Raw genomic sequence first — 13,638 nt, 5'->3', positions numbered from 1 at the left:
ATGTGTCTCCGTGTTGAAAGGCGGTAGAGAGCCAGCACAGAACGACACGACAGAAGTGTCACGTGGGACAGTCTTGCTTCGAGGCTGTGTCTGAGGAAGCCTCTTCCCTGGGATGGGAATTGAAATAGATCCATTAACACTCCCTAGGTTAGACTGAAGCCTCCAGGCCAAATGTCCACATCTTCTTTTTTTTGAAAGTTAAAAAAAAAAAAAAAATCCCCTGTTCGCCTTTCAACTAGTCCAACATGATTAAAACAAAAGAAATGAAATGCATAACGATATAAGTTAGAGTAACTTCAATTCTGAGATAGGAGGAAAGATGGAGTTCTCAGACAAAATCAGCTTTGTAAGGCAACAACTGAAGGACGCACAGATAAAAAATTCTTCCTCAGAGCTCAGTAACGGCGTTTCTAGCGCCCAATTTCATAACCAAAATGCTGTCTGATTTTTGGCCTCGAATACCTGTAAGTAGTTTTATTTCTTTCTCTTCGCTCCACCCCGTATTGCAGAATGAAAATTATAGTAAAACTGAGATAATGACAGTATACAATTTGTTTAGGAAAAAAACCCCAAAATAAAATTATGGTTTTTTTATGGCTACATGTGTAAGTATGTAAATGCAGTAAAAAAGATCTGGAAGAATACGTAACCTGATGTCCAGCCTTATCTCTTTGGAGGGCAAGGGGTTGGGAGAGAGTTGAAAGAAATTTTAGGAAAGAATGTTATACTTTTGTAAGGAGGTTTTACATATTACTTATGTAATAATTGTAAAAGTTTTAGGCAAGAAGAAGCAGCAGTGGCAGCAGAGGAAGAGGACGGAAAGCATAAAAAGATCGCAATTTATAAACAGCAAAAAATTGGAAGCAGCGTAAAGCGCCCAACAACAGTCGATGACTAAGACGGCACATCCATACAATTGAATTCTATTTTTTAAAAGCTGTATTAGATTTTTTAATCACGTGAGGGAAAGTTCAACATATATTAAATGAAGACAGTTTTAAAGTAGTTTAACGTGATCTCTCTTTATACATTATTTGTAAAATATAACTAAGAGAATGTGTGTGTGCGATGTATAGAAAACAAGATTAAAAATATACACCAAGTGTTAGTGATGGATAGTTATCTCTGGATAGTGAGAAAAGGGATAATGTTTTATTTCTTCTTTTTGCTGGGTTTTCTAAATATCTTACAATAAGCATTGTATATAGTAAAAAGGTTTCCCCTACAATGAATACTTCTGGCTTTTGTATACAACACATTTATAATTTTAAAAATAAATCAAGATGCAAACATTATATTTTTAACAATTCACAGTCCAAAATTAACATGAGTCTTTGAATTCCAAGAGATCCTGAAGCTGTGCAAATAGCATGACTCGGCAAGCAGTGAAAACTAAAGTGGTAACTTCAACCTAGGCTATAATGAGAAGCAAAATTGTTCTATTTGTCACAAATCAAGTCTACAGGCTACCGGCCTCCCAACCGCTTTCAGAGGAGTCCGAGCACAGGTCTGATCTGCCTCTCTCCGGGAAAGCCAGTGTCTGTCAGGAGCCACACAGCACCTCTGCCTGATTCCTCTTCCTGAGCCCGAGAGGATTCTGGCCCTTTCCTTTAAAGCTGCAGAAGGGACGATCACTTTCAGGATATGTGTTTCGCTGACTTCAGTGACTGCTTTCTGAAGTGATCTCTGTAGAGACACCTTGTCTCATTTGAATGGCAGTTTCAAGAAACCAACCTTTCAGACAATCCTGGGACCTAGACCCGGGAGTGACTCAGACAGTGACTAATGGGACAGGACCCAACCTCTAAGATGCTGGGGAACACAGCTGGGCCAGACATCATTCTCTGCAGAAAAGAATCAGGCTCCCTAACTTTTCTTAACATCTTAATTTTTAAAAAGCTGAACAAGATAGGAGCGAACCAGTAGCAAAAAAACAAAACAAAACAACTAGGCCGTTGTGACAGGGTAACAGTGAGAGAAAAAAATCATAGTGCTACAGAACATAAGGACTGGAACAGACCTTGGAGATCATCTATTCAAACTACTGATAAGGAAACCAGAGCCCACAGAGGCTCTGACTTGTTCCCTCTCGAGGTCTCATAACTAGTCAGGGGAGAAAAACAAACTCTTTTTGGCATCTGATCGCCTCTGACACTCCGAACCTCTTTTTTGCTGGCTGCTGGGAGGAAGGAGACAAGTGTTGCACACAGTAGGCCCACGAGCGCACACTGATGCAATGGGGCACCTGGGGCACAGGGAAGATGAGCCTGGCTGGGGGCTCTTCTCGGCAGGCAGGCGGGACAGTGGATGTGTCTTCAGCTGCTCCCCATTACCGTCTCCTCACTCTTAATTCGTTTTCAACGCCTCCCACATTTCACATCTTCTTGGTAATTAGGCATCAGTCCATGCTGTTGTGTGTGGCTTGGGCTCACTGCTTTTCTAGTCTTGCAGACTTCTATACTTTTTTTCCCCCCAATAGAAAAATGATTGCTGTTTCTGCCTTCCAGAATAAATATGGGGCTCAATTCTCTTTTTACCTCCAGGAGAGCACAAGAGAAATACTCACCGAGAGGCTGGGGTGCCTAGCATGTACATACACTTCCCTCATGTGAACACTACCACAACTCACTGGTTATGAAGGTGGAACTAGACTGGCCTTATCTGTTTGCCAACAGAATATGTTACATGCAGGAATGGAAAAGATCTTGAAAAATGATCTGGACCACAGCAAACCACCTCTGACAAATGAACCAATCTATTCGTTTTTCAAGACTGCCAGGGAAGAAAATTCCTGAACATCCTCCCTCTGTGAAATTTTCTTACACCTAACCCAAACCTCTCCAGCTGCAACATAAGCCTATTTTTCTCTCGCTGTCGTCCCTCAGAAATCAAAACTATTTGGTTATGACTCTAATTTTTAAACACAGTTGGGTACCTCCAACAGCTGTCTCTAAATAAACTTTTTTTTAACCTTACTTTTTTTTTTAAGATTAATTTGTCCTCTCAGAAATCATTTTCCAGCTTTTTAATCATTATTGTGATTCTTTCTCAAACTTTCTCCAAACTACATCTAAATATAAGAATTTTAAAAAGCAGAAAAAATAAGGTTCTAATGCTTAACCTGATTTTTCATACATATATCTCCTAAACATTCCTATATTCTGGACCAAGATTTGTAATTTTTTTAGTTCTAAAAGTCTCTAACAGAGGTAAGAAATACCTCGGGCAGTGGTTCTCAACCAGAAGCAATTTTGCACCACAGGGAACATTTTGGCAACGTCTGGAGACATTCTTAATTGTCAGAACTGGGGGTGAGAGAAGGGATGCTACTGGCATGTAGTGGACAGAAGCCTGGGATGCTGTTAAACATCCTACACAGGACAGCCCCTAGGACAAAGAATTGTAAGGTTCAAAATACTAACAGTACAGAGGTTGAGAAACCCTGACTTAGAACAAAAGTACGTAGAAATTTAAAGAACACAGAAAAAGGAAAAAAGATAAAATACTGACTAGAAAGGAAGTAAGGAAAAGATTTTTAAAATGAGAATTTTAAAAGAAATAAAGAGATAAGGAACCACAGCACCTATTTTAAGTGCAGTACAACAGTATTTCTGGTATGATGTGCTATTTTATGAAAAAATATCATCTTACCCACCCTGAAACTGCAGCTTTACATTACTCACTAGTGACTAGCCTGGGTCTACTATGACCCAATAGCATACTAGATCCTTCTCTCCAGTCTTTCACAATCTACCCATTTCTTGTAATGATTCACTTATTCCTACAACAAATATTTACTGAGTACCTACTACATGCCAGGTGCTGGGGATATGCAACAGTGTTAAGCAAAAAATCCTGCCAGAGTTGAGCTGACATGGGGATGGGGTGGGGGTGGGGTGCTACTGATGCACCTAGTTTACTTTGCTGAGTGAATCACTTCACACTTATTTCTGCTACTAGAGATGCATCTATTGGCACTATTCCAAGTTTCCCAACTCATTTCAAAATCAAGACTATAGCCATCCCTGTCACTCTTGCCCAGGTGGATCACAAGTGAATATGTAAAAGGCACAGTTCCTAGTTCACCATCCACAAACAGGGTTTCTTCAAGCAGGACAAAGCCTTTCAGCTTCTCCCACTAAGGAAACCTTCTAGAGCATTACAGACAAACTTACAAGGTTATGACAGAAAGTGAAAGGGAAACACTAACAACAACTGGGGGAGCTATAATCCAAAACAAATCACCTCAAAGGGTAGTTCACAATAAAACCTCCAACTCAGAAAACACTAAAATGCAGAGAAGACCTGAGGGCACTGCCACCCATTCCTCTCCTGGAATAATGAGGCACTCAGCACAGGGGCACCGGCTTTACACAGCAAGGAGAAGCTCTGCTCCACCACCACAGGGATACTCAAAACTTGATCTCTTTCCAGAGATGTAATGGGTTAAGTAACAGGTTCTCACACACACCACCTTCCCTGAGATTTGTATGGAAACCCATGGCGGATGGTGAAACCATAGCAAAGTCTTAGCATTCACTGAACTCAGCAATACGGTGCAGGAAACTGAGCACAGGAGGAAGGGGTATGGCTCGAAGGAAGAGAAAAAGTTGGAGGAAAGAAATTACTGTCCACTAATTTTCCCTTCTCTTTAAGGGAAAATTAGTGGATAGTATTTTCCCCCAAGGAGGACCCCTGGCAGCTGCACCCGGGGACTAAGCATGACTTCCTTGAGGAGCTCACTGGGGGCTGAGCCGGAAGGCAGAGGAAAGAGAAACCCAGAGGGAGTAGGGGTGGGGGTGGGAAAAGACTGTGGTTAAAAGGGGGTTTTACTAAAGGTAGGGAAAGGGGAGCCAGAGGGATGGAGAGTAATGTTTCCCAAACTTCATGAACACAGTAGGAGAGTGAGTGAAGGGAAGAGGAGAGAAGGTGGAGGCCCCTAAGAATTCACACCCTGTGCCCTCAGTTACAAACACAGTCTAGTTGCTAACAATATTAAATTCCAAAATGACTTGTAATGTAGGAAAATAAAATAAACATCCTGCACACTTACCCAATCCGGGTAAACAGCTTCCCATGGGCATGGAGAAAACTGAGGATGAACCTTTTGTTCAGCTGCATGGGAAAAAGAGAGAGGAGAAAACAATTAAACTTTCCCCAGTTTCCTGTTACTGAACAGAGTCCCTGGTGACACAATAACCTGGCCAGGGTCTAAGGGGTGGGCACTAGGGATGGGAACCAAATTAACATGCCCAAACTCTCACAGGGACCCAGGGCCCATGCCCAACAGCTGCTGCTCAGCTGAGCCAAGATGAAAGCAGGCTCGGTGAGCAGACAGCACCCCCTGCTGGCAGTAGTGCCTGAGTGCAGGGAGCGAAGCACTGAATCCCAACTAAGCTGGCTGGAAAGGAAGATGCCTGTCGCCCTCTGCCACCTAGGAGTCACTCTGTCCCCACAATGATGGAATTGAAACACCAGCAAGGACAGGACAGAGATGATGATGATCTTAGATGAGTGCCTACTTTTCTTACGAGCTGTTTTTCTACCTGCCCGGAAAACAGAACTCTTCTTTGGTAACCAAGGGTAAGGTAATCCACTGCTAACTAGCTTATCAAATGGTACTTCTCCAGCTTTTAAAAACAAAGTTCAAATCTTCCCTTTTTTTTTTCCCCTTTTCTTTTAAAGAAAAACTGAAAGCTGGGTTTTTACGTGAAATCCTCTGGCTTTTAAATGTTGGCTACTAATGAAGAAAAATTAAACATCAGGCAAGCAAAAAACACACATTTGCCAGCCACATCTGGCTCACATCCACGAGCTACCAAATCTGCAATCTCAGTTCAAGGTTCTAGGAAAATCTACTTCTATCAGAACTTCGGGGAGACATTCCTCTGAGCAAAAACAAGGCAGGGGAAAAAAAATTCAACTCCAAAGAAAGTGGAAATAATCTAAAGACCAAACCCTGTCATCTTCCCTGGTCCCCTGGAAGCAATATGCTAAGGGCCCTGTAGCTAAACAGGAAGAGGGATCAAGAATCTTGATCTCAAGGTGGTGGTTTGGGCAAGGAACAGTCCAGCACCCTGGATGCTCTGCCCAAGAGGAAAAACCTCTTCTGGTTTATACCCTTGCAAAACAGAAAACCAATCAAATTGTGGCAGTTCCACCAATTTCACAAGGACACTGGGTGTGAGGAAAGGAGGGCATTCTCACCTCATCAATGACTTCAACCACAAACTGCATACAATCTTCAGTATATTTTTGCTTAAACAAATTACATTTAATCAGCAATACTAGACCAAACACTGATTTCTGCAGCTAAAAAGGATACTTCATGGAAGGTAACCTGTCTCTACAGTGAGGTGAGTCAGGGCAGGGGACACTGGGCTCCATGAACAAAATGGAAAGATGAGGAACTGCTGCAAAATAAATGGCCAAGGGTTCTGCCACTGTTAGTGGCAAGGCCTGGGTTAGAATGCAAAGGAAGGTGGTGAAAAACTTACCCCTCAAACCTCTGCCACTAACCTGCTGTGGGGTCTCAGGCAACTGACCTAACCTCCCTAAATTTTTCTTTCTACACAATGGAGATGATAGTACCTATATGCTAAGGTACGTGAGATAAAGCAAGTAAAAACACATGCTCGGCACGTGTAAACACTCAAGTGTCACGTGTAAACACTCAAGTGTCAGCTGAACATTTTCTCCCAATGAATGGTAGAGCGAGTGGTAACATGTTAACAACTGGAGCATCCAGTGAAGGATATACGGGAGTTCTCTGTATTATTCTTACAACTTTTCTATGGGTATAAAATTATTTCAAAATAAAAAGCTAAAAATATATATTCTCTCTTTAATCTTTTAACGCAACTGTCTCTTTTTCCAGCTGCCAATCAAAAACTAGATAACTCAACCATAACTAGTTATATTTATATATATATAGGATACTTTGGTAGAAACAGAACAATATTAACCCACCTCATTCAAGCCAATTACTATCCCCCAAGTCACAAGATAGCTCAGAAATTTAAGCAACTTAAACCAGTAAATGGCAGAGTTAGAACTTGAACCCAGGTCTTCTGATTCCAAAACAGTTCTCCTCCCCTTAAACTGCCATCTACCTCAGAAAGGGAACTGGTAAGCTTATTCATGAAGGGCCAGTGAGGGAATAACAGCACCTAGAAAAGCCGTTCAGTTTTACTTTGAAGTTTTCCTTACCGATTAGGTAGGAAACACACTGTGTGACCTACAATGCCTCCTGGAACAAAATGAGTGCACCATGAGGTTTTTTTAATACTGCGGTTCTAGCTATACTTCCCAAACATCTTTCCCTTAGGGTAGTAGATGAAGCCAACTAAATTACCCGAATTCCTGCCATTATCGTATTTTACTCGTAGCGAGTGGAAAGTGGATTTCAACGCATTGTTTTTCAACTACTGATAGTGAAGGGAATCTTAGAGAACTCTGTCAAACTATACACACATTCTTGCTGATCTTGGTTAATGAGAACCACTGCTTTATTTTTAGTCTGAAAGTACCTGTTACCCTAAATATAGTTTCTCTTTATTTGTCACCAACATTTTGAGTAGGAAAGGAGCTAAAATGTAGACACATTCTAGAGAGAGGTAAAGCATGTTATACTGAGGAAGTAGATTTGTTACACATTGATCAAAATGGGACTAAGCACCACTGCGTATTAATGACATGCACTCAGCAAATGCTGAGGCAATATTTTTGGAAAACTTAACCAATACCAAGTCCACAGTAAGGAAAGTCTTAGTCTGAGCTTCCTCCCTCTCCAACACATCACCATGGATTGGCTTTATGTTTGGGACTTTCTGATTCTTAACAATACATTCAGATGGTCTCATTCAGGTAGAGAAAGAAGTGTTTCTCCTTGTATGGTGAGACTATCTGCCTCTAGATCTCTCTCATGCAATCATATACTGTTCACAAAAAATGTCTCTTGGGTGTAGCCCTGAGAGACAGTGTTAGAATTATTAAATGGCTCCTGGCTCTTCGGTCAATTACAAAACCAACTCACTATGGACTCCTGAGTCTTTTGTGCCATCTAAAAGCAATGACCCATTGGTGTACCTCAAAAACTGGTACAAGAATGTAAAGCAATTATATTCCAATTTAAAAAAAAATTAAAGCAATCAAACCAAAAATAAATAAATAAATAAATAAATAAATAAATAAATAAATAAATAAATAAAAGCAATGACCCAAAGAGACACTAATGGCAATAGTTGGATGGGTAGGTCTCCAGACACTCACAACAAAGTCTGTCCTGCCATTAACTATGGGGTTATGAGTCAAATGGTTTGGGTTGCTCCTCAACTGTAAAACGGAATTTCTACCACTGACGTTACCTAACTCAGAGCTGAAAGGATAAAATGAAATAATAGAAATTAAAGCATTTTGAGGAGTAAATGTCTCACGCAAGCCCTGGTTATTATCACCGTCGACGTGCTTTGTGAACTGTGGAGCGAGGAAGGGAAAAGAAGCTGCTCAGAGGCAGCAAGGCATCACCAGAGCAGAGGATTCTGAAACATGCCCAATTTTAATTCCTAACAGTTGTTCCTGCTTCTAAAAAGTTGTGTGGAAAACTGAATTTCTAAAAATGAATCATTTTAAGGACAGTAGGAGAACTCAGTATTAAGGGGAATTCCAGCATGCATCTTTAAAGTGTTTTGAGGAATAGAAACTATCATTCTCTAATTTATTCATCTGGAATGTCTCTCCTTTTATATACCAAGTACTTAAAAAAAAAAAAACTTTGTTGTCTTTTAAAAGGGGGACTCTGTCCTCTTAGATATGAGACAACATACGTGAAGACCAAATTTCAATGGTACCCATTAGAAAACATCCAGGACTCTCAGAGCCTGCCATCAAAGCCCAGTTACCATCTCCTTAGAGCACTGAAATCACAAGGTGGAGAAGAATGTGAGCAGAGAGGCGAAGCTGCCCACCCTCACCCCTGTGCTCCCCTGCCAGGCACAATCAAGAGCAGAGCAAGAGGGACATCCCTGGTGGCGCAGTGGGTAAGAGTCTGCGCTCCCAACGTACGGGGCCCAGGTTTGATCCCTGGTCAGAGAACTAGATCCCACATGCATGCTGCAACTAAGAGGTTGCACGCCACAACTAAGGAGCCTACGAGCCACAACTAAGGAGCCTACGAGCCACAACTAAGGAGCCTACGAGCCACAACTAAGACCCAATTAATAAATAATAAATTATTTAATAAATAAATATTAAAAGAAAGAAAAAAATAAAAGAAAAAGAGCAGACCAACAAGACAGGGTCCCCAAAGCCAAAGAACTTGTAGTCCAAGAATAAAAGATAAATAACATACCAACCTGCCAACTCATCATTTATGCTCCAAAACCTAAGACAAGGCCTTCTGACTATGAAGGTACCAGGAGGCACTGTGCTTCCCTTGCTGTCACTATCCCTCAGCCAGGAAAAGTCTGTGGCAGGGAGATCTAAGGAGGTGATAGAGAAAGTGAGGAAGGAGGGCATGGCACACAGAGTGCGGAAGCCTACTGCTAAGTCAGCAGTATAATCATCATACAGTAGGAGTAAGAATTGTCCATTTAAATAAATAAATAAATAAATAAATAAATAAATAAGAATTGTTCATTAGAACTTTCAGTATTTCTCTTTCCAGGATATAGGTAAAGAAAAATGTAGAGGCAAGTCAAGTAGCAAGACTCAAATGCCTTGTAGGGAGACAGAACAAATCACAAAAATCAATTGTCAAATCCCAAAGAGCCACACTGAGGCTGAGGTGGGGCAGGTATGGTGATTACTCCTCACCTTCAGTTTTTTCACCCCTGAGCTGTTCTGGGCAGCATGACAGCTCAATTAGCTCTAATTAAGCCCAAGTTCTATGTAGAGATGTCCTACTTAGACAGCTGGACCTGAGCCATGTGAATTCAAGTGTAAAGCATGCTTCTTAAAACGAATGCACCCCTTGAAACAACAGCTCTCCCTCTCACACTGCAGCTTGGTGCTGCCTCAACAAAGTCTTACATTAAAGCAATTTACTTGCTATTACTTCATTATCTCTCCTGCTTAAAAAGCCAGCAGACCAGAGGGAAATCGGGCTAAATGTCAAATCAGCAGTCAGTTCTGGAAAACCCAGCCAGCAAGCAGAGGGAAAGCCGAGCTTAGAGTACCCAGCTGGCTCTCAGGAGGGAAACTGGCACTAGGTCTAAAGAAAAGAAAGAACCACCAATGTGTGACTATTCTGTATTTACTGCTCAATTGTTTACTGGGGGGAAGAGAGTAGTACGGAATGGTAGGAACAAAGACCAATGACCTGGGTTCAAGACATGGGTTCACATTTGGGTTATGCCATTTATTTGCTATAAAACCATCAACAAGTCACATCAACTTTCTAAGGCTGTTTCTTCAACTATAAAACGAGAAGGCTGGGTGAGATCAACATCAGTGATCCCATAACCCTGAGTGTGTATGCAACACAAGAGCTTCTGTAAAAAATACAGATCCTGCAGTCCTTCAGAATCAGAATCCTCAGGGAGGGGAGAGGGGACCGTGAATCAGCATTTTTAAAAGGTCTCCAGGTAATTCTGAAAGACAACCCGATTTGGGAATCCCCAGGCCAGATAGATCATGCATCAGCAAATCATGGCCGAAGGGTTCTTTAGTATGGCCTATGGCCTATGAGCTAAGAATGGTTCTTATATTTTTTTCAAATGGTTAAAAAGATCAAAAGAATTTTTCATGACACGTGAAAATTACATGAAATTTAACTGTCAGGGTCCACAAATAAAGTTGTATTGAAACACAGCCACACTTATTTGTTTCGTATTTTCTGTGGCCGCTTTCCCCCTACAAAGGCAGAGCTGAGCAGCTATAGCAGAGTGTATGGCCCCAAAGCCTAAAATACTATCTGTCCCTCACAGGAAAAGTTTGCTGATCCCTGGGCTCATCTATAACACTGGGATCTCAAAATGTTTGTACTTGCACAATACTTGAGGGCTACCACACACACACTCGAAACAGCAATGATTTTCAGGGGCTGTTTAAAAGAAGCCCCACCTCTCAGGATGTTCTGACACCTACCCTCCCACCTACCACTTCAGGGGAATCACCAATCCACAGTGTTCCTTCCAATTCTAAAAGCCCACAAACGTACAGTTCTAACTAAATCTAATCTTTCTTGCCAGCTTCTGAGCAAACACCACTCTATTCTATGATAGCACAAAATACACCAAACGCCAAAAGACTGCTGCTCTCAAAGCTTTTGAACTCAAATGCCCCAAATGTTACAGAGAATATAAATGGGGCTCTCAAGGTTTCCACCTTGGAAGCCACTATGGGACTAAGTAACCAGGTGGAAACATGACACAGCCAAGCCCAATCAATATTTCACTTAGGCCAGAGAGACCCAGGACTTTTCCCAAAACATCCCTAATCAAGGGAAAGGTTTATGAATCCCTGTGCTGTGTGGTCTGACAATCTACAGCTCAGAAGTGCCACCAGCTTAGCATCTCAAGGTATACAGGGAAAGAGAGAAAGTTCAGCCAAAGGGCAACACTGTAGCTCTGACTAAGTTACTTTCTGAATGACTCCCCTTTCTGACTCATCTCTCTCAGAGCCTGGGAACTCTCATGCCCATCCACCCAAAAAACGGTGGAGCTCGGACATCTTTGCAACAGCACAAAGTGGGAGAGAAGAGGAAAGGGCTGAAGTCCCCAGTTGGTGATCAGGTGGGCAACCAGAAAATAGTTTTCCAAAGGCACATACAGAAGCTCAAACCGTCTTTTAAATGAATGGGTCAAGAGCGTATTGATGACGGTGAGGCCCTTCTCAGTGTCTACCCATTCATTCATTCCTTCAACAAAAACTTACTTGCCATCTTCTAGGTACACGACACTGTGCATGAACCATGAACAAGGCAGAGATAATCCCTGCTCTGTGGGTGACACAATCACAAAGTTCTGTGACTGGGGAAGTACAGGATGCTGTGTATTTCCACAGCAGAGCATCCGCTATCTCAGAGGAAAAGTGGGGTAGAGTCATGTCTATGTGTCATAAGCAAAGGGAATGGCATGTGGGATGGTCCAAAGAGTGGCATGCTGTAGACTGGCATAGCCAGGTGAGTGATTCTGGAGGAGGGAAGCTGGAGAACTAGGCTGGGCCAAGTTGGTAGAACACCTTGTGAAAGAGTTTGATCTTAATCAAAGCCCCTGAAGGGTTTTGAGCAGGAAAGTGACATGAGCAAACCTCCATTTTTAAAAGGACATTCTGACTACTGTTTAGAAATTTTAAATTGTTTTTTAATTTTTTTTTTGGGGGGGGGGAGCAGGGTAAAATATTTAGAGGCCAGGAGACCAGTTAAGAAGATGCCATAATTATCCAATGGCAACAGAGACAGAGAAATGAGGGAAGACAAGGAAAACGATCATTCCATGCTCAGTCGCGATCCCTTGTCCCTAAACCCCAATGGTCCTAGTTCTAAGTAACTCAATTTACAGAGACCAGCAGTGGCTCAGAACCAAGTAGAAGTCTTTAGAATCATGCAGAAGTCTTAAACTAAGTGAAACACTGACTTCATTTCCAGAGATAATTTGGATATTCTGATCTTATTTCTGTTCAATAATATTTTTAAACAGCCTAGCGTAGTGTTCGGTACTTAATACATATTCCGTAAGTGACTGTTGAAGAATGTTAAAATACATAGATTTGATAGTGGTAAAATAGATTATCTAGGTAATACACAGAAAAAACTCACAGTACAGTACTAATACTAATGCTGGAGGGAAATAACACACTCATCACTACTTACGAGAATTTAAAGCTCTCTCTTTCTGGAGAATAACTTGGCAAAACCCAAAAGTATTCAAAGGAAAACAGGGTACTATCGGGATTTAAGGATTTTGATCCTGAGTAACAGCTGTATCTGCTACATTCCAGCTCAAGAGACTGGACAAGAAGAGACCACAGCTAACATCAGAATAAAAGCCAAAGTCCTTACAATGGCCTACAAAAGGTGCTGTATAATAATCATCCTCCACTCCTCAGCTTCCTGACCCTTGAATGTGCCAAGCACATTCCCACTCAGGGGCATGGGGGTGTTGTCGGGGGGCCATATTTACTCTCTAGCCCAGTGGCTCCCAACCTTTACGGTTCACTGGAATCGCCTATGACTCTTTTTCAAATATGGATACCTGGCTTCTGTCTCCAGATATTCTGATTTAATTGGCATGGGGGTGAAATCTGGGCATCAGGATTTTTAAGAGCTTCCCAGGTGACAGTACTGTACAGCAAAGTTTGAGAACCACTGCTCTAGTTTACACTGTTTTTATAGCACTTATCGCCCATTTTTACACACACACCATGACTTTGTGGATTTTGTTCACCACCGCCAGCAGACTCATAGAAGGTAACCTATAAATACTTGGTGAACAAATAGCCTTTCTAGTCTGGTCTTTGGCTGCTCCTCCTGTCTCCACAGAGACTGCCCTTCCGCAACAAACAATTATTCATGGTGCCCCAAATTCACCATGTTCTTCCTGTTGCTGTGCCCAACATCCATCCAACGTCTTCTCATGCTCTCCTTTCTGTACCTAATAAAGCCCTACTTTTCCTTGCTTAATCCCCTCCTCCCAACCC

At 41.8% G+C, this 13,638-nt stretch overlaps 1 protein-coding gene across 6 annotated transcripts in view; it reads right to left on the bottom strand.

Annotated features, from left to right (window-relative positions):
- The window catches only part of SMG6 (SMG6 nonsense mediated mRNA decay factor), a 203,313-nt gene that overhangs the window by 150,744 nt on the left and 38,931 nt on the right, over window positions 1-13,638 (bottom strand). For all 6 annotated transcript variants that reach the window (XM_057714302.1, XM_057714301.1, XM_057714299.1 and 3 more), the window contains one exon: window positions 5,054-5,115. In XM_057714302.1, the coding sequence (XP_057570285.1) occupies window positions 5,054-5,115 (62 nt within the window). The remainder of the gene's footprint in view (window positions 1-5,053; window positions 5,116-13,638) is intronic.

This window comes from Hippopotamus amphibius, chromosome 17 (genome assembly GCF_030028045.1).
Source record: "Hippopotamus amphibius kiboko isolate mHipAmp2 chromosome 17, mHipAmp2.hap2, whole genome shotgun sequence".
In the NCBI taxonomy this organism is placed as follows: domain Eukaryota; kingdom Metazoa; phylum Chordata; class Mammalia; order Artiodactyla; family Hippopotamidae; genus Hippopotamus; species Hippopotamus amphibius.
This window is presented reverse-complemented; position numbering and strand designations above follow the sequence as displayed.